At 47.2% G+C, this 24,926-nt stretch overlaps 1 protein-coding gene across 1 annotated transcript in view; it reads left to right on the top strand.

The window, feature by feature from the left end:
* LOC116995994 (collagen alpha-1(VII) chain-like) overlaps positions 1 to 24,926 on the top strand; it is a 95,052-nt gene that overhangs the window by 32,545 nt on the left and 37,581 nt on the right. The window contains exons 24-52 of the mRNA XM_033059143.1: positions 1,131 to 1,274; positions 2,455 to 2,645; positions 3,087 to 3,161; positions 4,138 to 4,218; positions 4,305 to 4,331; positions 4,501 to 4,545; positions 5,135 to 5,203; positions 5,281 to 5,358; positions 5,579 to 5,605; positions 5,757 to 5,810; positions 6,409 to 6,480; positions 6,716 to 6,775; positions 6,945 to 6,980; positions 7,475 to 7,510; positions 8,282 to 8,314; positions 9,127 to 9,189; positions 9,497 to 9,556; positions 10,195 to 10,230; positions 11,424 to 11,486; positions 12,586 to 12,630; positions 12,830 to 12,892; positions 13,888 to 13,941; positions 15,314 to 15,352; positions 15,509 to 15,544; positions 16,274 to 16,387; positions 16,873 to 16,980; positions 18,392 to 18,505; positions 23,710 to 23,913; positions 24,702 to 24,737. Coding sequence (XP_032915034.1) covers positions 1,131 to 1,274; positions 2,455 to 2,645; positions 3,087 to 3,161; positions 4,138 to 4,218; positions 4,305 to 4,331; positions 4,501 to 4,545; positions 5,135 to 5,203; positions 5,281 to 5,358; positions 5,579 to 5,605; positions 5,757 to 5,810; positions 6,409 to 6,480; positions 6,716 to 6,775; positions 6,945 to 6,980; positions 7,475 to 7,510; positions 8,282 to 8,314; positions 9,127 to 9,189; positions 9,497 to 9,556; positions 10,195 to 10,230; positions 11,424 to 11,486; positions 12,586 to 12,630; positions 12,830 to 12,892; positions 13,888 to 13,941; positions 15,314 to 15,352; positions 15,509 to 15,544; positions 16,274 to 16,387; positions 16,873 to 16,980; positions 18,392 to 18,505; positions 23,710 to 23,913; positions 24,702 to 24,737 — 2,063 coding nt within the window. The remainder of the gene's footprint in view (positions 1 to 1,130; positions 1,275 to 2,454; positions 2,646 to 3,086; positions 3,162 to 4,137; positions 4,219 to 4,304; positions 4,332 to 4,500; positions 4,546 to 5,134; positions 5,204 to 5,280; positions 5,359 to 5,578; positions 5,606 to 5,756; positions 5,811 to 6,408; positions 6,481 to 6,715; positions 6,776 to 6,944; positions 6,981 to 7,474; positions 7,511 to 8,281; positions 8,315 to 9,126; positions 9,190 to 9,496; positions 9,557 to 10,194; positions 10,231 to 11,423; positions 11,487 to 12,585; positions 12,631 to 12,829; positions 12,893 to 13,887; positions 13,942 to 15,313; positions 15,353 to 15,508; positions 15,545 to 16,273; positions 16,388 to 16,872; positions 16,981 to 18,391; positions 18,506 to 23,709; positions 23,914 to 24,701; positions 24,738 to 24,926) is intronic.

The raw sequence follows: 24,926 nt of genomic DNA, 5'->3' as shown, positions 1-24,926 counted from the left end.
GATCCTTCTGGCCCAGGACAGCACCTGGAAACCAAGGAAAACATTCCTCTGAGTGGTTTGGAGATGTTTCCTTGACGGGAACGTTGTGCTCAAAGTTGTTTTAAATTTGAGAACGGATTAAATTTAATTTTTGGGAGTGGGTTTTCCAACCACTTGGTGCTTTAATCCATGTCCTGGTTTTCCTCATTATTTTATGATTTTGCCTGCACTTGAGGGAGGTTTTTACACTATAAGCATGAGGATGGCTGATTTGAAGCATTTTTGCATGCCAAAAATTCAGATATTTTGTCACATTTAAAAAGCTCAGAGAGGGACAACACTTCCCATGTGCTCATTCCCATCTGGACACTGGAAATACCTGGAGGAATACAACCAGGAAAAATAAATTAAAAATGGTTAATTTTAATTTAATCATTTAGCCCAGTTGGTTGGAACTTGGTGCCAGTAACTCAGAGATTTGATCCCCTATGGACCATTCAGGAATTAGATCTGATGATCCAACTTGGAATGTGGTTTTGTGATTTTTCAATGAATTCTTCACATCAGGAAAGCTTTGAGGTACCCAATCCCTCTTATCACCTCAGTGGTATTGGACAAGAGCACAAAAAAAACAGGGATAGTCAAAATACAGGAATTTTCGTGGGATTGCTTTGGGAAAGAAGGCATGGAACTGGTCAGGCTAGAAATTCCTGGCTAACCATGCCTTTAATCCTTCTTTTTATGGAGTTTGTGTCAATAAAGACATTTTACTCCATGTAGGAATCTTTCCATAGTGTTTTGAAGCTTCTTGACCATTTCAACCTGTGGGAGGTTTCTTTGTGAAACTTTCTTGGTATTTCCAAAGACATTTGGAAATGGGAATTCTGTGGATTTTTTCCCAGAAGTGTAAGAAAAGTGCTTCAATTTTCGGAATATTTTGGTTTCCCTTTTCCAAAACTATCTGCTGATTCCACCAGAACCATTCCAGCCAAGCTGATTTCCTGCTGTTCTCCTTCAAAAGACATTGTCCCATGCCCAGGGCTTTCCACTTATGATGAATTCCCTTCACCCTCCACCCGTGGAAGGGCATCCAGAGCCCAAACCTGTGGAATTAATCCAGACTCCCACCCTGTCTCTCCCTGTCTGCTCAGGCCATGCCATATCCTACATGCTGAAGGAATTATTCCAGCCCTCCAGAGGGATGAGACCGGGATTTCCTCACATCCTGGTGCTCGTGACCGATGGACAATCCCAGGATGACGTGCTGCCCCCAGCCAGAGCAGCCCAAGCTTTGGGTAGGACTTCCCAGTTGTATTTCCATGGTTCTCCATTAATTTCCAGAGATTTGAGGTTGCCCAGTTGGGTTTTTCCCTTGCTTCTCCATGAATTTACAGGAGGTTGAGGTTCCCCTGTTTCGTTTCCATGGTTCTCCATGAATTTCCAGAGGTTTTAGGTTGCCCTGTTTTGTTTCCATGGTTCTCCATGGATTTCCAGAGGTTTGAGGTTGCCCTGTTGTGTTTCCCTCAGTTCTCCATGGATTTCCAGAGGGTTGAGGTTTCCCCATTTTTTTCCCTCAGTTCTCTATGAATTTACAGGAGGTTGATGTTGTCCTGTTTTGTTTCCATGGTTCTCCATGGATTTCCAGAGGGTTGAGGTTGCCCTATTTTGTTTCCATGGCTGTCCATTAATTTCCAGAGGTTTGAGGTTGCCCTGTTGGGTTTCCCTCAGTTCTCCATGAATTTCCAGAGGGTTGAGGCTGTCTCATTTTGTTTCCAGGGTTCTCCATGAATTTTCAGGAGGTTGAGGTTGCCCAGTTGGGTTTCCCTTGATTCTCCATGAATTTCCAGAGGTTTTAGGTTGCCCCATTTTGTTTCCCTCGGTTCTCTATGAATTTCCAGAGAGATGATGTTGCCCTGTTTCGTTTCCATGGTTCTCCATGGATTTCCAGAGGTTTGAAGTTGTCCTATTTTGTTTTCATGGCTGTCCATTAATTTCCAGAGAGTTGAGGTTGCCCAGTTAGGTTTCCCTTGATTCTCCATCGATTTCCAGAGGTTTGAGGTTGTCCTATTTTGTTTCCATGGTTGTCCATGAATTTCCAGGGGATTAAGGTTGCCCAGTTGGGTGTCCCTCAGTTCTCCATGAATTTCCAGGGGGTTGAGGTTGCCCACCTGGGTTTCCCTCGGTTCTCCATGGATTTCCAGAGCTGAGGTTTCCCAGTTGGGTTTCCCTCGGTTCTCCATGGATTTCCAGGGGTTTGAGGCAGTGCACTATGTGAGGAGTCCCTTTGAGGGCACTGTTGGTTCCTTCTCCCCTTCATCCTTTCCCTTTTCTCTCCCCATCTTGTCTTGGCTTGCTGTAGCTCACACCCAGCTCCAGGTGACTTCTCTGTGGGATCCCACCAGAGGTTTTTACCAGGTAGGGGGTTGGGAACTCTGACCCCAAGAATCAGGAGTGGTGGAACCTGTGTCATTCCAGGGCTCCATGTCATTGCTGTGGGGGTGGCAGGAGCTGATCCCATGGAGCTCCACAGGATCTTGCTGCAGCAGAACCCCCAGAACGTTTTCTACGTCACCACCTTCGATGACTTCCCCCAAATCCTCCAAGAGCTGATAGAAGCCATTTGTTCTGATCCTCAGCTTCCAGGAACCCAAATCCCGCTGGAAAAGGTGAGTTCCTACTCCTGGGAGTAAATCCAGCTTGCAGTGGGTCAGGCACAGGAAAATCTTCTTCCCTGAGGGGAGTTACAAAGCAGAATCAGAGTGGATTTAGGAAATCAGAGTGGATTTAGGACACTGTGTCTCATCCTGGCCTCACTGTCCAGCCCTAAAGAGCAAAACCTTTGAAATCCAGGGAGTGGAACTGAGGAAGCCAGGACAGAGCTGGGAATGTTTTGGTGGATAAAGCAACTGCAGAACATTCAGAGATATTAAAAATTCATATTATAAATTAATAGGAATAGACTTTAATTCTCCTGGATGGTCAATTCTGCTTTTCCCTTTTTTTGCCTAAGCCAAGGAATGTTTTAGTCTGTGTTTCCTGGCTTTATTTGCCATCCTTGGGTAGATATTGATTCCCTGATAATATTTTTTTTCTCTTTTCTGTTGAAGAGCTCCAGGGGCTCAGCAGCTCACAGGAGTTATGACCCCCACAGCTCCACTGCGAAGGGAGAGAAAGGGGAGAGGGTGAGTCACAGAATATTCTCAGTTGGAAGGGGCCCACATGGATCATTGAGTCCAATTCTTTAGGGAATGGCCCCACAGCACCATCCACTTGGATAATTAATAGCATGGAATCATGGAATAGTTTGGGTTGAAAGGGACTTGAGAGATCATCCAGTTCCAACCTCGACACCTTCCACCATCCCAGGTTTCTCCAAGCCCCATCCAGCCTGGCCTTGGACATTCCATAGGCAGCCACAGCTGCTCTGGCAATTCCAGCCCAACCAGGAATTCCTTCCCCAATCTCCCCTTTCCCCATTCCCTGTGTCCTGTCCCTTGTCCCCAGTCCCTCTCCAGCTCTCCTGGAGCCCCTCCAGGCCCTGGAATGTTCTGGAAGCTCTCCCTGCATCCTTCCCTTCTCCAGCCTGGCAATTCCCAGCTCTCCAGAACCTGACATTGGATCCATCTCCTCTCCAAGGAATTGATGCATCCAGGGCCTTCCCTTGCAATCTCAGCAAACCATCAAGGCTCTCCCTTCCCTGGGCCTCTCTTTTCTATCCCCACTTTCCATCCCAATCCCTCTGCATGGATTCTGAGTGTCCTGAATCCCACAATCCTGGCCTGCCTTGCCTGGGCAGGGAGCTCCAAGCTCATGGCAGGGACACCTCCCAGCATCCCAGGCTGCTCCAATCCTTCCTTGGCCACTGCAGGGATCCAGGGATTCTCTGGCAATTCCAGCCCAGCCAGGAATTCCTAATTCCCAAGATCCCATCCATCCCTTTCCGTCTGGCAGTAAATATAACCAAATTATCACCAAGGAGGGGTTCGAGCAAAGAATCACCCTCAGATCTTTTCTGTCAGTGCTTTGCTCTTCCTGCTCTGTGCTGGCTTTCAAAACCCACAAAAAGGGAACTGCTCTGGGATTTGGGAATGCTCTCAAGTGCTGGATGAAGCTGTTTGGGGTTTGCATCCCCCAAGCTGATATGTTCCATGTTTTTAGGGTCTCCCTGGGAAGGATGGCATTCCTGGGCTGCCGGGCAGGCCGGGCCGGCCGGGTCCTCCAGGTCCCCCTGGAATCATGGTATGGGTTGTTTTAACAAACTTCTCCAAAGAAAAGTTTTCCATTCCAGAGAAAAGTGGCCAGCATCCCTCTGTCCTGTTTTGCAGGGGCTCCCTGGCAGCCAAGGTGACACTGTGAGTATTTGGAATCCTGGGTTGATTTGGGAGGGATCTTAAAATTCATCCCATTCCATGGGCAGGGACACCTCCCACTGTCCCACCTGGCCTGGGACACTTCCAGGGGCATCCATGGTCTTGTGGCTGTTTTCCTATTTAATATTTCATGGTTTATTTTAAATTCCAGGGATCTCCAGGCTATCCAGGACCAGCAGGGCCAAAAGGAGACAGAGTGAGTTCCGCTCCTGGATTTCACTGGGAAAAACTCATTTCGTTGTTGTGACCTCTCTCTCCCAAGCATTTTCACCAGGATCTTTAGCAAATATGAAATTTTAAGCACTGCCAGACTTCATCTTGGGGAGTTTCCCTCAGGAATTTTATGTCTTTATGGTGTTCAATCCTAATCCCAGGTTCTGGGCTCAATTAATTAGTTAATTAATTGCAGGAGGAGGTGGGGTCATTCTGCCTTTCTGAGTTTCCATTATGAACAAACCTGGTTTAATCCATTTAGGGCAATAAATATTTCAATGTTTTCTGGGGGCAGATACCAAGAGGAGCTTCCTGTCCTTTTCCCAGTCTCCACTTTTTCTCTTTCCTTGCATCCCCCTGAGCTCTCTGTGTGGATGAAGATCAGGAATGGATCCTGCTGAGAGCCAACTTCTATTTTTTTTCCCTTGGGATTAATTTTTATCCATGCTAGCAAGCAAAATTCGGGTCATGGCCATGTGGTTTTGGCTTGATGGAATTCAATGAATTAAATTAAATTAAATCACCCAATCTCCTGTCTGCTCCTGGATCTCCCAAGGTGCTTTTACCCACAGGGAGAGCCAGGCTATGTCCTGGGAGGAGTGGAGGTGATTCCTGGCCGGAATGGGCAGCCTGGTCCCCCTGTGAGTATCAAACCCCAGGTGTGGGGGGCTGGGAGAGATCCCAAACCCCTCCCAAATCCTGCTTTTCTTCCCTACAGGGACAGAAGGGGCAGCCAGGGGTTCCTGGGGTTCCAGGACCACCAGGTTCTCCAGGGCCACCAGGAATCTCCATCAAGGTGAGTTTGCAGCACAATTCTGGGATGTGCCATGGGAAAAGGAGACCCAACACCAAATATTGCAGGTGGAGGTGTCTGGAGTGCTCTCCCAAAGCTCTGCCTTCCTGTGGGAGTGGGAAATTTCCCCTCTTGGACTGTCAGACTGAGGGATTTTTTTACTGGGATGAAGTTTGGTGAATGCCCATCCCATGGGAATTCTCCTTGTCCCTCTGTGTTTCAGGGTGAGCCAGGGGACTCAGGAATCAGGGTGAGTACCTGAGGTCAGATTCCACTTTGGGATGAAAAACCTTTTTTCCATAATTATTTCCAAGCTGCCCAGGAAGTTCCAAACTTCCCAAAATTCTGTGGAGATCCGAGAAGGGGATCCATGGAGTGGGAATTTCCTGTGCTTCACGCAGGGTCCCCGTGGGAGGAGTGGCCTCAAAGGTGACAGAGGAGACACGGGAGAGCCGGTGAGAGGTCCCAGAAAATCAGGGAAAAACATCCAGAGGAGGGGGAAAAATGTGGATTAAGAGCATGGGACAGCAAATGGCCTGAACTGGCAGCAGATCCAAAATAAGGGAAGGGATGGTTCTTCCCAGGAATCATCCCACAAGGAGGTTTGGGGTGTGGGAAGTTTGAGATATGAGAAGGAATAAAGTCCATGGGGGATTACTGGGAATAAAAGACACCAGGATTGATTTTGGGAATTCTCTGAAGTGGCTCAGTCTGAAGGATAACATCCATGTGCTGTTTTTCCATCCTTCCTGGATCTGTTTTTGGTTGTTTTTGCCATATTGGGGAGCCATATCCCATAAATCAGCAGTTTTCATGGGTCTGGATTCACCATTCCAGACTCTCAGCCTCTGACTTCCATTTTTTTTTTTTTGTGGGATTCATAACTTATTTGAGAGGGAAAAGGAAATCTGGGAATACACAGACAGCTCTGTAATTCCTCAGTTTTAAAGGAACTGCTCAGATGGACGGATCAGGATAAATATTTCCCTGCAGAATTAAAAATAAACCTTTCCAGTTTGGAGAAAAGATTTGATGATGTTCCTTCCTTTCCAGGGAAAACCTGGCTTGCCAGGCCCTGTGGGGCTCCCTGGGGCTCCTGGACTGCCTGGACCACAGGGAGAAAAGGTTGGAAATTTCCTGAATCCCCCAGCCCAGGGGGAAAATGAAAGAAATCACAGGGTAGTCCTGTAGGATTTTGGGATGTCCCCTCATTCCTGGAATTCACTGGCTCTGCTCAGGGCCAAACATTTCCAGAGGCAATTTCTCCCCTCGTGTTTTGCTAAGACTCTGGAGCAGAAATCTGGGAAGAATGGGTGCTCTGGGATCTGGAATTCCTGAGGGTTCTGTGCTTTCCTTGCAGGGAATGGCAGGAATTGGCATTCCTGGCACTGCTGGCACGAAGGGGGAGGAAGGAGAGCAGGTGGGTGAGATTTGCATTAAAATCCTCTCAGTGTCTCCAAAATCTCCTCCAATATTTAGGATTTCCTTGGGATCCTGTGGTTCCACATGGAAAGGGTGAGAGAAGGGAAGATTCAGGGTTTAAAATCAGACATTTCACTGTTTCCTCTATTTTTTTTTTTTTTTTTTAGGGAATGATGGGGCCTCCAGGAGCACCAGGACCAAAGGTAGGTGCTGAAATCCTGAACCCCAGCTCCTGGGCCTGGAATTCAGGTTCCAAGGAAATGTCCTGCCCTTAACCAGCATCATAATGAATCATCATGATAATTCCTGTGGGAATCACTGGATCATGGAATGGTTTGTGACCTTCCAAGGCCTCCTGGTCCAAACCCTCTGGACTGAGCAGGGACATTTCCAACCAGGCCAGCCTGACCTGGAGCCTTCCCTCAAAAACAATAAAGGGAATCATTTTCCACTCCCTGGACTCTGGAATTCCTTGCTGCCAGGAGACACCTGGAATGGCAGCAAGGAGGGATATTTTAAATATTAAACAGCACTTTTGTGGCCAGGGAGACTCTAGAGCCCCAGGCTGGAAGAGCTGTCCTGTAATTCATGGAAAATTTGGTTGAAGAGCTCCATCCTTCCCTCTGGATGGCAGCAGGAACCAAAACTGCTGGATCTGTTTTCATTCTGGTGGAAATTCCCTTCTGATTTCTTCCAGGGAATCCCAGGACCTCCAGGGCAGAAGGGAGACCAAGTGAGTGAAACACTAAGAGAACATTTGACCAGCTCAGGTGCAATTATCCCGATTTTTGTTCCCTGTGGGATCCAGCAGGGATATCCTTGAGCTCAGTTCTCCCCTCTCCGTGGCTCTTGTGCTTCTGAGATGACTTTTGGGCACTTTTAAGGAATAAATGGTGGGAAAGGGATGAGCCAAAAGTTTTCCCTGCCTCATATTTTTCATTCCATTGGCCACCATTCCTTCCTCTTGCCTTCCCAGGATTTTTGTCCTTCAGCTTCAATCCCAAAATGCCAGGAATCCAGGAGTTGTGTCCCACAGAACTTTGGGAAGAACACCCAAACCTTTTCCCTGACCCTCCAGCCAACTTTGTCCTCTTCTCCCCTTTCTCCACTTCTTGTATTCCCAGTATTCCCATTGTCCCCTCCAAGGAGCTTCACTGCTGTCCAGGAAACACAAGGATAAAAATTCCCAGCACTGAATCCGTGTGTTCCAGGCCTTTCCCTGCTCAATCCACAGGGATGAGCACCAACAGCTCTCCATGTCCCTCCAAATTCCAGATTTAAGGAGAAACCTCAGTGGTGGCCACCTCTGTGTGCCATGAGATTTCTTATCCCACAGCAATTTTTATCCCACAACGATTTTTATCCCATAACAATTCTTATCCCACAACAATTCTTATCCCATTACATTCCTTGCTTTGGAAGAAGTACCATGAAAAGGAGATTTTAAATTTTATTTTTTCCCCCCTACCATTAACTGAGGATTTCTGTGATTTCTCCTCCTCAGGTTTTGGGACCTCCAGGCAAGAAAGGTGTCAGGGTAAGACTGATGTTTAATTAATGAATTAATTAATTAGCACTGCTTGAAAAGCCAAGATCTGTTCCTGGAAAAGTGGAGGTTGTTCCATGTTTTTTGAATTCCATCTCCTTTGTGACTGAAAGGAGAGGAGAGCTTGGAAAAGTCTCGTCCTGGGGATATTTCTCTTGCTTTTATTCACATTTTGTACCTGGTATTCCCATTCTAGCCTTAATCCAGGGGAAATTTTGGAATTTTAGAAGGAGCACATCACTCAAGTGCAGATCCAGCCCAATCCCAGAAGATACTCCCAGCCAAGGGAGGCCAAAACCAGGGCTGGAAGAGGCTGGAAGGGATTTCTGGACTTTTTTTTCTTGACTGTTTTGCTGGGATTGGATGTTGGAATCACCTCCTTTTATTGCCCAGACTGCTTAACCTTGGCTGGCAAAAATCCTTCTTTTCTTTTAGGCTGAGCTTAAGTAGTGCCCTAGGAATGTGGCCTGAAATATCCAAATATTTTTATTATTATTCCTGATACTTCACTGCCATCCTACAGAGAAATGACAGGTGTTCATTTTATTCAGTTTAAACCAGTAAAAAATGCATTTATGGTGCTTTGTAGTGTGGCAACAACTGTGATGAATTTTGGATGGCAGAAGAGCAGGTGCCATGGAAAAAATTCCTTATAAATCCAGGATGGATGGGTGGGTGGATTTGGCAAAGGATTTTTTTCTGGGGTATACTAGAATTGCAAAATGCAACCCTAAGGAGTTTTGGGAACAGGACTTTGCTTCCTCCAGGATATTCTTGGTTCCAGGTGTGTCTTTTATTTCCAGGGAGATCCTGGACCAGCTGGACCACGAGGAGACAAAGGAATCCCAGGAGAAAAGGGAGAGAAGGTGATGACCTTGCACTTCCTTTTGAGATAAAAGGACTTTTTAATTTTTATTTTTTTTTTTTTGTGGTCACCAAGAAAATTTTGAGGGAGATGGAATTCCTCCTCAGGAATCCACGGGGAGACTTCCATGTGTGGAAATGCAAAGCTCCTGGAAAGGAAATCGGGGAGGGAGTAAATGCTCAGCTCATGGTTGGCCATGGGGATGGAAACACCTTGGATCTGCTCTGTGGAGATTCCTCCTGACCATGGAAAAGCTGCCTTTGCAGCACCCTGTATCCCTTTATATTTTTTCCCTTTATCTTTTTCAGGGAAATCCAGGATTTGGAATTCCAGGCCAGCCTGGGCTGAAGGGAGACATTGGTGACAGGGTGAGTGGGACAGTGGGGTGGGTGTGGAATGGGGACAAACCAGGAGGTTTAGGGACAAAATCCCTCCGTGGATTTGTGGTTCAGCCCTGAGGAGATGAGCACTGACAAGGAGCCAGGCTGGTGACCCTGCGGGGTGAGGGGGTGATGAGCTCTGTCCTCAGGTTGGATCCCCCAAAATGTGGAGAATTCCTCAAGACTGGAGGAAAACACGGGTGGCCAATGCTCAGCTGGTGTCTCTGTGGACAGAATCCAAGGAAGTCCCCATTCCCAATTATTTCCTCTCCTGAAAAACCCCTTGATGTTCATTTTATGAGTTTTGTGTCTAGGAAGGGTTGGGTTGATGTCCAGAAGGGTTGGGTTAATCTTTGCTGTTCCCTTCTGCAGGGACATCACAGTCCTGTTCATTTTAACCCAGCAAAAATTAACAAATCCCAATATTATGGATGTGTATCTTTGGGAAGAAGGGTGGGAAAATCAAAACATTGATGGTTTCAAAGTGGGGGAGACAGGAGACACCTCTGGACAAGGTGGACTTGGAGCAGCCCCTTGTGGGGACATTCCCTGTTTTCCTCTCTCTGATTTTAGCTGCTGACACCTGGAATTGTCTTACCTGTGTCATTCCTTCTGTGTTTCTGCAGGGAAATGTGGGATTGTCTGGGAAGCCAGGCCAGAAGGTGAGTCCATGGAAAGCTTTGTTCCCTGTGAGGGTGGGGAGGCCCTGGCACAGAATTCCCAGAGAAGCTGTGACTGCCCCTGGATCCCTGGAAGTGTCCAGGGCCAGCTTGGACTGGGCTTGGAGCACCCTGGGATAATGGAAGGTGGCAGGGGTGGAACCAAATGGTCCTAAAGGTTCCTTCCAACATCTTTGATCAGCCCTTAAAAAATTTCTGCTAATCCTCACCTGCAGGATTTTTCCCTGGAAAAGTTCAAAACCTGCCAAGAAATTTCTGGAAAAGATTCCCCCTATGGTGTTTGTCCAGTGAGGGTCTCACTGTGGGCATTCCTCAAACAGGGATCTCCCCAGGCTTGGCAGGAGGAAGGTTTGGATTTGGGAATTGTTCCATAGATCAGTGAATGGAATATTTAGGATGGATCAGTTTCCAGGACATGGAAAAATGGGATATCCCAAGAAATAGATGGGATGCAGGCAGGCCAGGAAGTGCTAACAAAATGTGTTAATGAGGTTGCAAAGTGGAGGCAAGGAAAGGTATTTGGGGTTGGGAGAAGACCTGGAGAGGTGGTGTCCTGAATTTCCCAGATTTCATGGAATATTCTGAGTTGGGAGAGACCCACAAGGATCAATCCAGCTCTTAAGGGAATGGGATCAAATCCACGACCTTGTGGGACAAACATCCAACAGAGCAGGTGAGGACTCATCCATCAGGGTTCAATATAAATAAATCAAATAAATATTACCTATATGTATCTATATATAATTTTATATAAAATTATATATCTATATAATTGAATAAATATAAATAAAAATTAAAATGTGGGGTGGGAACTGATCCTATGCCCAAGACTGGAGAACCTCAACAGATCCTGTCCTGAGTGAATTCAAGGAATGGCTGTGGAGTCTGGATAGATGAGGTTAGAGCTGGATGCTTTCCAGCCCAATAATCCTACAAAAATAATAATAACAGTATCATTAAATAGACTGAAATACTATAAATATGTATTATTAAATAAATCAAAATAAATTAAATATTAATACTACAAATCCTACAATCCCAGCCCTTCCTAGCACAGGTTAAATGCTCTGAGCCCAAACTTCATCCAGGATTGTGGAAGCAATTCTGGAATCTGCCCCTCAGTGTCTGAAGTGTGGAATGCAGGAGAGGAATGTGACAACTCTTGTTTCCTTTAGGGGGAGAGAGGTGAACCAGGATTCCCTGGAAAACCAGGAGAGGCCGGGCTGAGGGGAAAAGAGGTGAGTAAAGGCAGGATCCAGGGGGATGGAGCTGCTGATCCCAACAACCAGCAACAACCCCAGCTCTGCCCTGCGGTGACAAACAAGGGACAATTTTATTTCCTTGTTATTTATTCAACATCGGTGCCCAGAGCAGCTGAGGCTGCCCCTGGATGCCTGGAAATGTCCAAGGCCAGGCTGGACATTTGGGCTGGGATGGTGGGAGGTGTCCCTACATGGCAGGGGGTGGAAAAAAAATATTTTAGAGGAGAAAATGTGTCTGAAATAGTCCCTAAAATGCCACTGGAAGTGTCCAAGGCCAGGTTGGACATGGTTTAGAACAGCCTGGGATTGTGGGAGGTGTCCCTACATGGCAGGAGGTGGAAATAAGAATATTTTAGAACAGAAAATGTGTCTGAAATAGTCCCCAAAAGGCCACTGGAAGTGTCCAAGGCCAGGCTGGACAAGGGTTGGAGCAGCCTGGGATGGTGGGAGGTGTCCCTGCCCATGGGAATGGCATTGGGATTTAAGGTCCCTTCCAACCCAAACCATTCTGAGATTCTTTGATCAGGATTTTTGTCACGTTTTGAGTCACATCTCGATGTGGATTTAGCAGGAGGTGCAGCCACAGCAGCCCTGAGGGGTTCTGATCCTCAGATGATCTCAACTTGGAAATGATCCATAAAAATCGTGGAACCCAGCTCCCTGCTCCTCACAGAACTGCCCAAACAATTTCCTCTTACGGCCAAACATGGTGGGCCCTCACAAAAACATCACAGCAGGCTTCTAGAAATTTCTCCTGGCCGCACTGAAGAGATTTCACAGCTCTGAGGGTCGGGTTGATCCCTGGAAATGGAATAGGATCCGTGTTAGAGTTCCCTCTTGGGATCAAACAAGGCGGGCTGTAAAACACCACCCCGAATTTAAGACATCCCAAAACCTGCTCTATCCCAGTTTTCCAAGCATTAAGCTGGGCTAAAGAGATTTAATCTCCATTAGAGCCCCTGGAATGTTTATGGACTCGCTTCTCTCCTTTTAAACCATCTCCTCCAGGTTTAAGTGCAATAAAATTCCAACCATTTGATGGAAAAACATTTGGAAAGCTGCTTCTCTCTTTTAGGGAGAAGCTGGAGTGCCTGGAGAGCCAGGAGTGAGAGGAATCAGGGTAAAAATTCCATTTTTCTCACTGTTATTATCATTTCCTGCCCTGGAGAGGGGTGGGGATGCTCTGTTTCCCTCACCTGGAAATATCCACTTCTGAATATTCATTTCCTATGGGGAAAATAATATTTTCCTTTTCTTAGCTGTTATTTGGGCTCTGTTTGTGATTTTATTTTTTTTTCTCTCTGAATCTCTTCTTGCAGGGTCCTCCTGGACTCCCAGGACGACCTGGAGAGCAAGGAATGAAAGGAGATCCTGGAAAAGATGTGAGGAATCCCTGAAGGAGCAGCTGGGTGGATTTTGGGAGAGCTTTTATTTATTCCCAGCATTATAAAGAAATAATATTTATTTCTTCAGGGGTTGGATGGATCCAACATGGATAGATCCACCAGGGATGGATTCACTCCATCCTTTTTTCATCCCCACAGAAAAAAATTCAGGGAAAATAATCCCAAGTTTCTCATGACTTGACCTAAATCCTATTTGGAAGATTCCCAAAATTATCAAAGCAGCTCCTCCCCCTCTCCCACCCTTCTCCCTGTGACCATTTTAACAAGAGTTGAGAGTTTAAATTTGTACTTTAATTATTTAATTTATTTCATTTAATTAATTTCCTTTCTTTATTTTATTGAATTATTTATTTCATTTAACTATTTAATTTATTTTTAATTTTATTTATTCTTGCTGTTTATTTTGTGGGGACAGGGAAGGACACGAGGCAGAGCAGCCACAGCAGCAATTCCCAAGAAATTTTACTGTGCTGGGAGGAAAAAACTCATTCCCAGAGGTCCAAAGGATGGTTTTGGATGGATCCTTTGCAGCCATTCCTGCCAAATTCCTGATTTACCTGCAGGACTGATGTCCTGAGTCACAGGAAAAGTGGGACTGGGAGAAAAGCTGCAGGAAATATCCCTATGGATCCAAAGCAGATCCAACCCCAAATAAAGGGTGGTGCTTCCTCAGCCAAGACATAGTGGCAGAGAAATAAAATCAGAATTTTTGGGTTGCAGGAGAGGTGATTCCATTATTCCAGGTGGGATAGCAAAGGAGAAAGGAAAAGCAGGAAAACTCCCAGCAGCCCTTCTGGAGATCAAGTTTCAAGTGAAGAGCAGAATTGCACCGAATTTTACCTAAAAATGGGAATTTGGGAGACACAAGAAGGGGTTGGTTGGTCCCTCTGGAAAAGGCAAAGTTGGTTTGGGATCAGCACCCAGGAAATGGGAATTTTGGAGGGAACTAACACATTCCTGCTGATTTTCAGGGAGTTCCTGGGAAGGACGGCCTGAGAGGTGAAAGAGGCCCCCCAGGCCCAAAGGTAGGTCCTGAATCCACATTTTTGTGGTGGTGCCACCACCCTGGGCAGGCCAGAGGGGAGAAAAACCCAACCCAGGTCTCCTCTGACCCCCCAAAATTTGGGATTTCAAAGCAGAACTCCTGGGATGGGCTCAGGAACTCGTGGTGCCACATCTCCACAGAGCTTCTTTAGGCAGAAGAGAGTTCCTCAGCAGCCAAAGGGGATACATTTCTGGAATGTTCACAGGTTATTCCTTCCTTTCCTCCTCCTGCAAGCTGGAAAGGGGTGGAGGGAGGAATGGCTTCAGATCTTACAGGTGGGAACAGCTCCTTCCTTAACGGAGAGGAAAACGCTGCAGAAGCAGCAGCAGTGGGGACAGGGAGATTTCCTGGCTGCCACGAGCTCCAGACCTTTGGAAAAGCGAGGATTTATCCAGGGGACAAGCATCCCAAATTGTCCCTGGCACACCTTGGCTGGAGATGCCATCGGGGCCTTCCTGGTGCCCTTCATTCCACCGGAATCTGTCGATGCAGAACCTGGATTTCAGTGGGATGAAGCCCCTCAGAGAGGCAGGTCAGCCCCACCTCGGCTGTTCCTCACCCCAGGAGCCTCCAGGCTGGAGCTCCCAAACCCCTGCAGCTCCTCCTTGCTTTCATCTGTCACCTGGAGGTGGAATTCCATCGCTGTGACCTCCTGTGGGAGCCCATCCCTGTGGTTGGGGGTGTCTCTGCAGCCTGAGCTGACCACCTGTGTTGTTTTAGAGTCTTTGTGTCCCAGCCCAAGCACCAGAGAAAGAGTCAGGAGACTCTTCTGTTGTTTCCAGAGTTGTTTATTTTATCTGATCTAAAAGTTCTTTCCCTGCCCAGCCCAGGTCCGTTCAGCAGCTCAGCCCCAGGCACACTGCCCACCCTGGGGTGGGATTATCTTTTTATACTATAAACTGCATAAACATTATTTACAATTATCTTCCAATACCCATCACTTATATTGTACAGTCTGGTTCTACTCTAAACCAATCCAAAAATGTCAACATCACCCAAAAGATGGATGCTGGGAAGGAGAAAGAAGGACAGAATACGCCCAAATTCCTCCATCCTGACCCCAGACCCTTATTATAAACAATCTTAAAAAACATTTTTTCCACCTTGTAATAATCTAACTTACACTCTACTTATTTTTTTATGACTTGTAATTCTTCACATAAGGGTGGTAATTTTTCCCAGGGGTTAAAATCAAAGGCACAGGGGTCCTGGGCTCTGTGCCCAGGCTCCTGAGCCCCCTGCCTGGGGATTTGTCTGGGGTTACAAAGGGTCAGATATGGGATTGCTCCCCTTCCTCTTCTTGCTCCTCATGGAAATGATGGAATTAATGAGCTGATCTCGTTTATTCCAAGGGAGAACCTGGCCCACCAGGAAAAGGAGTGGAAATGAAGGTAAATGCATCAAAATTAAAGATAATATAAATGTTGGAAGCGCCTCCCTCTCTGGGTTGGGGTGGCAGAGGGGACCCAATGTGTGTCCCCTTGACCAGCAACAACCTCCAGGAGAAATTTCCTGGGAGAAGTTGGGACCTTTCTTTCCCCTTGCAGGACCTGGAGAGGCTTTTTGAAGCGTATGGGATCAAGGTAGGAAATCCTTTCTCCTTCCTCCTGACCAGGGGTTGTAAATTTGGCTTTTTCCATCTCTTCCCTCTGGAACCCTGGAGGTGACTTTTGTTCCCCCCAGGAAGGTTCATTCCATTTCCTTTTGCCAGGTTATATTTAAATATTCCTGGGTATATAAAACATAAATATTTTAAAAATTTAAATATTTCTGGGACAGATTTTTTGCTGCCATTTTTATGGGGTGGGTGGTGGCTTTGAGGCCTTAAAACCCCTTTAATTCCAACCTCAACACCTTCCACCATCCAAAGTTGTTCCAAATCCCATCTAAGCTGGCCTTGGACACTTCCAGAGATCCAGGGGCAGCCACAGCTTCTCTGGGAATTCCCTCCAGCTCCTCCCCACCCTCCCAGCCAAAAATTCCTTCCCAATATCCAGCCTCAATCCTCACTCAGTTTAAAACCCTTCCCATTTGTCATATCCCCCTATTCCCATGGAAAAAGCCACTGTCCTTCTTCTTTAAGTCCCCTGGAAGTCCTGAAAGGCCACAAATGTGGGATTTTTATTTAGGATGGGGTGAGATCCCACAAAAGCTCTTTGGATCAACTCCTTGATCGCAAATCTGTATTTAAACCATCCCTCAGCCATCCCTGCCCTGCCATTTCTTGGTTTTGGGTGGCTGCTGTGGGATTGTCACGTGTTGGGGACAGGGGGGTGGCACTGGGCTGCCTTACTGGTGTGCACTGGTTCCAGCTGGCGCTGCTGAGGGAGCTCTCCAACGCGATCCTGCGGGATGGGCTGGACGGGCTCCTGTGGCACCGGGCTGCCAAAACTTCCAGGGAAAACCAGGCGGCCGTGCCTGTCACCGTGAGTAGTGTCACCTGCCAGGGGGGACAGAGCTCCAGGGAATGAGGGAGATGGGAATGAGCCACCACCGGGGTCACCTCTGTCATCCATCAGGTGACAGCGGTTTGGGAGAGGCACTGGGATTTTTGGGATAAAGAGATCCAAACCACTCATTTTTAATGGGAATGGGGGAATCAGTTAAGATTTGTCATCCATAGAAATGATTCCCAAAGTTTGTTCTTGTGCCCTCTGGGAGTTTTTGGAGTGATGGGTTGGAAGCACAAAAAGGGGTCATGAGGGGGGTCTTGTCAGCAAAAGGGATCCCAGGGAGGGAGGAGGAATCTTTGGAATTCCAGGAACCCCAGCCTGGCTCAGAAATGTCACCAAGTGGGACAGAGTGTGCTGGAAGGTTGGGAAAGGTTGGAATGAAGGCACCAGGATCCAGCAGTGGTCACAGGAGCTCAGGACTGTCCCTCTCACACCAATCCCTTGTTCTGGCACTGCAGGATCCGCTGGAGTCCGACACTTCCCACCGTGTCCCGGCCAGCACCGAGGTGACAGGAGAAGGACAGAGCCTGGAGCTGGAGGTGCTGCTGTCTGGGGGATCCCCTGAGGTGAAAAGAAACAGCAGGGAAGATAAAACTGGGGTTTTTACTGGGGTTTTACTGTGTCCAGCTCTGGGCTTTTCCAATCAGGAAGGACATGGAGATGGCCAGGGAATGGAGCTGGAAAGGGTTTGGAGAGCCAGGAAAAGCTGAGGGAGCTGGGAAGGGTTTGGAGATCCAGGAAAAGCTGGAAAGGGGCTCAGCCTGGAGAAAAAGAGGCTCAGGGGGGACCTGGTGGCTCTGCACAAGTCCCTGAATTCTTGGAGGGATTTGGGATCTGCTCCAGGGAACACGGACAGGAGCAGAGGGAACGGCCTCAGGCTGGGCCAGGGGAGGGCAGGGTGGACACCAGCAGGAATTTCCTCATGGAAAGGGTGATCAGGGACTGGAACTGCCCAGAGAGGTTTGGGGTGTCCATCCCTGGAGTGTCCAAGGAACTCCTGGAGGTGACACTGGGAGCTCTGGGCTGAGGACAAGGTGGGGATCAGGCACAGCTTGGACTCCATGGTCCTGGAATTCTTTTCTGTCCTGGGATTGTGGCAGGGATGGATCCAATCCCATTGTCAGGATGGGTTGGGATTGTCCATGCTGGGGCTGCCAGAGCTCCAGGAGCTCCCAGAAACAGGGTGGGATTGTTGGGATGTCCTGGGCAGGGCCAGGAGTTGGGAATGGATGATCCCTGTGGGTCACTTCCCACTCAGGACATTCCACGATTCTGTGCCTCCAGAGCCTTCATTTGGAGTAACCAGGCAAATTCCAGCCACCTGCATCCTGATTAACAGCTCCTATCTATGGGATTTAGGAATTTATCCACTATGTTAAGGCTTTTCTCCATGCTGGGCTTGCTGTAGGAGGCATCTCCTGGGGTTTTATCTCCATCAGGATGATCCAGTTCCTCAGAGACTTGGACAAGGTGGACATTCCCTCTCAGCCCCAAGCTCCTCCTGTCCTCAAATTTTCCCCAGATTTTTCCAAACTGGATTAGGACATTTTAGAAGCTTGAGAGGGGAGATTTGCACCAAAAGAGACAACCCTGGAGCCAGCAATAGTTGGGATTTGGGATACAGAGACCCCAAAACTATCTCTGTTGAGCTTTGGGAGCCCCACCCAAACTGGAAAAAAGGGATTTGGGACCATCAGAGCATCCTTGAATCCCTCAGGGAATCCTTCCTTTTCCATTGGTGCTGATTGGATGGATGCAAAATATTTTAAATTCCCAGAGCTTGACTGGACAGATCACTGGAATTCTGAGTTTTGCCCCCATTTTATTGCAATGGAAAAAAGAAATTGGAGAAAAGGATAATGATTTTTGCATGGATCAGTGTCAGGGCTTGGGAAAAAATCATGCTGTCCATTTTTTAACTGTTTTTTTCCAGTAATTAATGGAATTTTGTCGACATTTATCCACCCCTCTTTGCAGAGCTTGGCTGTGCCCCCACCACATCCAGGAGATCTGCAGGAAAACCATTCCCTGGATCTGTTTGAGCCCCAGGAGGAGAGACTGGAAGGACAACCCCAGCAGGACAGCAGCCAGGTGTGTTTTTCCGAGGATTTCAGACCAGTGAGATGGGCTGGGATGCAAATCCTAACCCTGGGCTGGCTTCTCCATATCCCTGGAGAACACCAGAGCTCCTGGAATGGGCTGGTGGGAGTGGCCAGAAATCCCTTGGGAAATGTTTGTTGGTTAATCCCATAATTTTGGGGGGAAAACCAGGATAATCCCATTTTATCTGATCCCATCTGGCCACACCATCCTCGTGTAATTCCAGCTTGGTCAACTGAAGAGTTGGTGACTCCCAAGGCTTTGAAAATAGGGATAATGCAGATAATTCATGGATGTGGTCTCAGGATATTTCAGGATATTCCTGCTGTGCTCTGGAGCATCTGAGTCATTTGAAGAGGATGATTTGAGGGTCTAGGCAGGAATTTGGGGATTTTCTCTGATCCCTAAAATCTCATTTCCCTCTGTTTTGCTGCCCTCCTCCCCAAACTCTCCTCCAAACCCAGCACTCTCCAGTTTGGACATCACTGTATCCCTGTGGAATTCCTGGAAATACCCAGAGGCAGGACAGCAACAGCTTTAAAAAGTGAAGGGATTTTTTTTTCCTTTCCCACTTTCCATGGATATAAAAATTCATGGATACAGTCTCAGGATATTCCAGGATATTCCTGCTGTGCTCTGGAGCATCTGAGTCGTTTGAAGAGCAGGATTTGAGGGTACAGGCAGGAATTTAGGGATTTTTTCTGGTCCATAAAATCCCATTTCCCTGTTTTCCTGCTCTCCTGGGCAGAGATTCCCTTCCCAAATTCTGCTCCAAACCCAGCACTCTCCAGTTTGGACATCACTGTATCCCTGTGGGATTCCTGGAAATACCCAGAGGCAGGACAGCAACAGCTTTAAAAAGTGAAGGGACTTTTTTTTTCCTTCCCACTTTCCATGGATATAAAAATTCATGGATACAGTCTCAGGATATTCCTGCTGTGCTCTGGAGCATCTGAGTCATTTAAAGAGCGGAATTTGAAGGTCTAGACAGGAATTTGGGGATTTTTTTCTAATCCGTAAAATCCCATTTTCCTGCCCTCCTGGGCAGATACCCTTCCCAAATTCTGCTCCAAACCCAGCACTCTCCAGTTTGGACATCATTGTATCCCTGTGGAATTCCTGGAAATACCCAGAGGCAGGACAGCAACAACTTTAAAAAGTGAAAGGACTTTTTTTTTCTTTCCCACTTTCCATGGATATAAAAATTCATGGATACAGTCCCAGGATATTCCAGGATATTCCTGCTATGCTCTGGAGCATCTGAGTCATTTAAAGAGTGGAATTTGAGGGTCTAGGCAGGAATTTAGGGATTTTTTTCTGATCCATAAAATCCCATTTCCCTCTGTTTTCCTGCCCTCCTGGGCAGAGATTCCCTTCCCAAATTCTGCTCCAAACCCAGCACTCTGCAGTTTGGACATCACTGTATCCCTGTGGAATTCCTGGAAATACCCAGAGGCAGAATAGCAACAACTTTAAAAAGTGAAGGGGAAAATCAGCATCAGCAGGGATATTTCTAAGGAATTCAAGACGGGAGTAACTGGGAGTGGGGAGATCCTGCTCCAGGAAATCCCGCTCTGTTTTATCCAGTTTGCAGAATTCTTCCTTCTGCTCCCATCCCTTTATCCCTGCCCAGACTCGGGAATTAATGGTGGGGCTGGAATCAGGATGGCTCAGCAGCCACGAGAGGGCTCCCGGCTCAAACACAAAAACCTGGAGTGAGAATTGCGGTTCTGGAGACGCCGGGAGGTGCCAGGAGCATCCACGGGCTCTGCTTCCCCTCCTGGATGCAGCAATTCCGTCTCCTGGGAATGCTTAAGCTGGAGAAACAGAGGATGGAACTCAATTCCATCGGGAATGGTTTGGGTGGGAAGGGATTTTAAGGATTATTCCTGCTGTGGGCAGGGAATCTTCCACTGTCCCAGGCTGCTCCAACCCCAATTTCCAGCCTGGCCTTGGATATTCCAGGGAGACAGGGACACCCACAGCTGCTCTGGAATTCCAGCCCAGCCGGGAATTCAGGGTTATCCTGGATTTTCCTGCCCCAAACCTTCCCCCCAAGCAGCTGCTGGTGCTCTCTTCCCTCTGGAATTCTCCTTCTCCCTCTACAACATCAGCATCTCCTTGTTCGCTCCCAGGATTTCAGGGATAAATCCCTCTGCTCCTCCAACTTCCCTGCTTCAGGTGATCCCAGGATTGACCTTAGGATTTGGGATTTTCCACCTCAGGAGGAGCCCAAACGTCCCTGATGCCGTTTCTGCTCTCTGGTGACAGGGACAGGAGCCAGGGGGTGGCTGGAGCTGTGCCAGGGAGGTTTAGGTTGGGTTTTGGGAAAAGAAAATTTATCCAGAGGATGCTCAGGGAATGGGGACATTCCCAAAACTCCAGGAGTGTTTGGACAACACTCTCAGGGACAGGGTGGGATTTTTGGGATGGTTTATAGAATGGAACCTTCACGTCAATCCACTTGGCGGGGACAGTTCCCACTGTCCCAGGCTGCTCCAATCCTTCCTTGGGCACTGCAGGGATCCAGGATTCTCTGGCAATTCCAGCCCAGCCAGGAATTCCTTCCCAAGATCCCAGCCCAATCTCCCCTTTCCCCATTCCCTGTGTCCTGTCCCTTGTCCCCAGTCCCTCTCCAGCTCTCCTGGAGCCCCTCCAGGCCCTGGAATGTTCTGGAAGCTCTCCCTGCATCCTTCCCTTCTCCAGGAGAACATTCCCAGCTCTCCCAGCCTGGCTCCAGCCCTGGAGCAGCTCCATGGATTCCTCTGGATTTGCTCCTCCAATGATCCCCATTTTATCAGGAGCTTTATAAACATAAAACAACTCCCACAAATTTTTTAGGACGCTCCAAACTCCCTCAGCAGGACAGGATCTGCATCCCAAGGATGTTCTCCTCACTTCCATTCAGAGTAAAATCTCATTTATCCTTTAAGGGAGCAGCAGGGGAATGAGCAGCTCCCACATTCCAGAGATGCCAAGGGGGATGGAGCTGGATTTCCTGCTGCTTTTCCTGCAGTTTTCCCAGTAGCATCAGCAGGAATCACAAATTTCCACCTGTTCCAAGGTCCATGGAGCCTGGAAAAGCCCAGGAGCTCCATCCCTGAGGAGCAATTCCTGGCAGGGGTTAATTGAAGCAAAGGAATCTCTGGGAAGAGCCCAAATCCACATGTCCAGAGCAGAGATGGACATTCATCCATGGATGAGCCACTGCTTTGAGCTTATGGGACCATCCCAAAAAAAATTCCTGTTCTTCCAACCCTGGATTTAAGCTTATTCCTTTCCAGAGTTAATTTGGATAAATCCCTCTCATTTCCATATGGATAAACCCACAACTGCTTCATTTCCCTCCCTGAAATCCTGACTTTTTTTCTACTTTTTTCCCTTTCCTTTTTTTTCCATGAATATTTTTTTCATCTCCCTTTTATTTACATTTTTCTCTTCCCCCTTTTCTCCCTTCCCTCTTTTCCTTCCTTTTCTTTTTCCCTGCCAACAACAAATCATTCCTCGAGGAAGCAGCAGCCTCCCAATTTTTCTTGGAAATGCCTCATTCCTGAAGCAGGAAGCTGCCAAAATTACAGAGGAATTGCAGAATTAATGGAGCCTCATTCCCCTCAGCAATTTCCCAGGGAACATTCCAAACCTCAGCCAGGTCTTGGCAACCTCTGGAATCTCTGGGCTTTAGAGCCATTCCCAGGGAAATGAGCAGTGCCTGGGAAGGAGGGATGGGAAAATCCACATGGTGCCATCCTATGGTGCCACTTTTGGGAGATTTTCTCTCCTTTATCCCAAAAAACCCACCCTGGATGGGTTCTCCCCATGCCAGCATATCCTTCATCCCTCTTTTATCCCTTTTTTCCTGATCCTCATCCTCTTCCAGTAAAGAATTCCAGTTGGAATTGGCTCAAAATTGTTTTTCTTTTCCCCTTGTGAGCCAGAAATTTACTGGGTTTGTTATCCATGAGGTGAAATCATCCCGTGGTTTGTTAAAATCCAGGATGAGCATCCCTGAAAACCTCACTGATCTGCACTCACCAACATTCCCTGAAAGTTCAGGATTGATTTTCCCTGCTTAAACCATCAAAAAAATCCATTAAATTAATGGAGGTGAAGGTGAATCCAGATCTTCTTTCCTAAAAAAAAAAAAAAAAAAAAAAAAAAAAAAAAAAAAAAAAAAAAAAAAAAGGGAATATCCCTAAATTACTGCACCACATCCTGATTGAAATCTCAGGACTTTTATGGCAAATAAATTCAATTTTTGCTTTCAAATCCAAACATTCCCCAAATATTTGAAATAATTGCTCGATAAATTCTCGATAGGAATATTCTCATTTTTCCAATGAATCATTTCCTACTGCTTGCTATGGAAAAGCAGGAACAATTTAGGAGCCAGGTCAGGAATAATTTGCTTTACTTTGTGTGCCTTAAATATTTCAAATTATCACCGAGGTGCTGATTAACACATGGCTGTTAATTGGCATTAATTGATTTATTCCAATTGGATGCTCCAGGTGCAATAAACACAGGAATGGCTGGAGTAGGGAGGGATTTCAAGTTCCCAGTTGGAATATTTTAGGTGGGATTTTATTGCTTTGAAATGACCTGGTGACACATTGGAAAATGGAATCATGGAATTCTTAAGGTTGGAAAATATAATTTTGGGTTATTGGTATTAATATTATTATTTTATAATTAGAATTTAATGGAATCGGTTGGGAGGGATCCTAGAGCCCATCCAGTTCCATGGGCAGGGACACCTCTCATTGTCCCAGGTTGTTCCAAGCCCCATCCATTTCTCTGGGAAATTCCCACAATTTCTCTGGGAAACCTTTCCCAGGGTGTCTCCATTCCCTGGGTAAGGAAATTTTTCGTCCCATCCAATCCTATCCAGTCCAGTCCATTCCAATCCAATCCCATTCAATCCCGTCCAATCCCATCCCATCTAATCCCATCCAATCCCATCTATCCGGTCCAATCCCATCTAATCCCATCCAATTCCATCCATCCAGTCCAATCCCATCCAGTCCAATCCCATCCAGTCCAATCCAATCCCATCCCATCCAGTCCAATCCCATTATCCCATCCCATTATCCCATCCCATTATCCCATCCCATTATCCCATCCCATCCCATCCCCTTCTCTCCTCTGTTGGTTTTTAAACCATTCCTTGTCCATGTATCGCATTTCCCTTCCCACAGGAAAATGGGAATTCCGACGATGGCTCCGCCATCCCAAGGCACAGATCCAGGAGATCTCCCGGACATGAGGGACACCCCATGAGGATCCCATTCCAGAGCCATCCCTGTGATCCAGGATCCAGCAGTGCCCCTTCCCTTGAGGCTCCACCCCCAGCTCATCCCCCCGGTGCTCCGGGAGCTCGGAAATTCCCATTGGGATCCACGGTGAGCCATGGAATTCATCCCTATATTCCCACCTGGACAAAGACATGATGAATATGGAAATTCAGGGATAAATATCCATAAATAAAGCAGGAAACAGCTGCTGCAGGAGCCATTTTGCATGGACAAACAGATCCTTCTCCATGGATTTACCCAGGGAAATGAGGGAATAGAATATTTTGGGTTTTAGGGAAAACAGAACAACTGGAATCCCCTTGGAATGTCGAAGATAGTTTCCTGTGGGAGTGGTGATAAAGCTGCCCATTCCTGGCACACCTGGAGATTCCAGGGATTTTTAACACAGATCCCAGAAATTAGGAAAAAAATTTGTATTTTATAAAATTTAAGAGCAAAAATTCAAATTCCCAGGAGTTAAGGATGGAAAATTCGGGATGGTTTTTCCATGAATGGATTTCTTTGAAAGCAGGGAGTGTCCCTCACCCTGCATTCCCAGGAGGAATGAACTGAGCTCATCCACACCTTCTCCAGAAATTACAGGGTTGAAATGGATATCTGTGCCATTGCCAAAAGCCTGGAATTCCTCAGGAATTCCTTGGTCCTGGCAGCTCCCAGATGCCCCATCCAGGTGGAGCAGATTGGGAGCCTGGAGGCCACCCCAAATCCAGCCAGGAACCCTCCTAAGGTTCCTGGTGATCCCTGGAATACCCCAGCTTCCCTCTGGGATTCCCCACTTCCATTCTCACATCCCATTCCCCAGAGGTGTCTTTTCCATGGTTCAAGGAAAAGTTTTTCCAGCTGCTGTCACACTTCCTTCTCTTTTTGAATCCAAGGCATATCCAGGCCCTCATCATCCAAGGAGAATCAAGGTACAGAATTCCTCCTGTCCTGCTCTTATCCCAGGGAGGAGACAGCTGTTTCTTTCTCCCATCCCATGGATCCCATCTCACCTCATGGATCCCCATCCCATGGATCCCATCCCATCCCGTGGATCCCATCCCATCCCATGAATCCCATGGATCCCATCCCATGGATCCCATCCCATCCCATGGATCCCA

The sequence above is a fragment of the Catharus ustulatus genome, chromosome 4 (assembly GCF_009819885.2).
Source record: "Catharus ustulatus isolate bCatUst1 chromosome 4, bCatUst1.pri.v2, whole genome shotgun sequence".
Taxonomy (NCBI): Eukaryota; Metazoa; Chordata; class Aves; order Passeriformes; family Turdidae; genus Catharus; species Catharus ustulatus.
The sequence above is the reverse complement of the archived record's forward strand: the minus strand, read 5'-3'. Positions and strand labels throughout refer to the sequence as shown.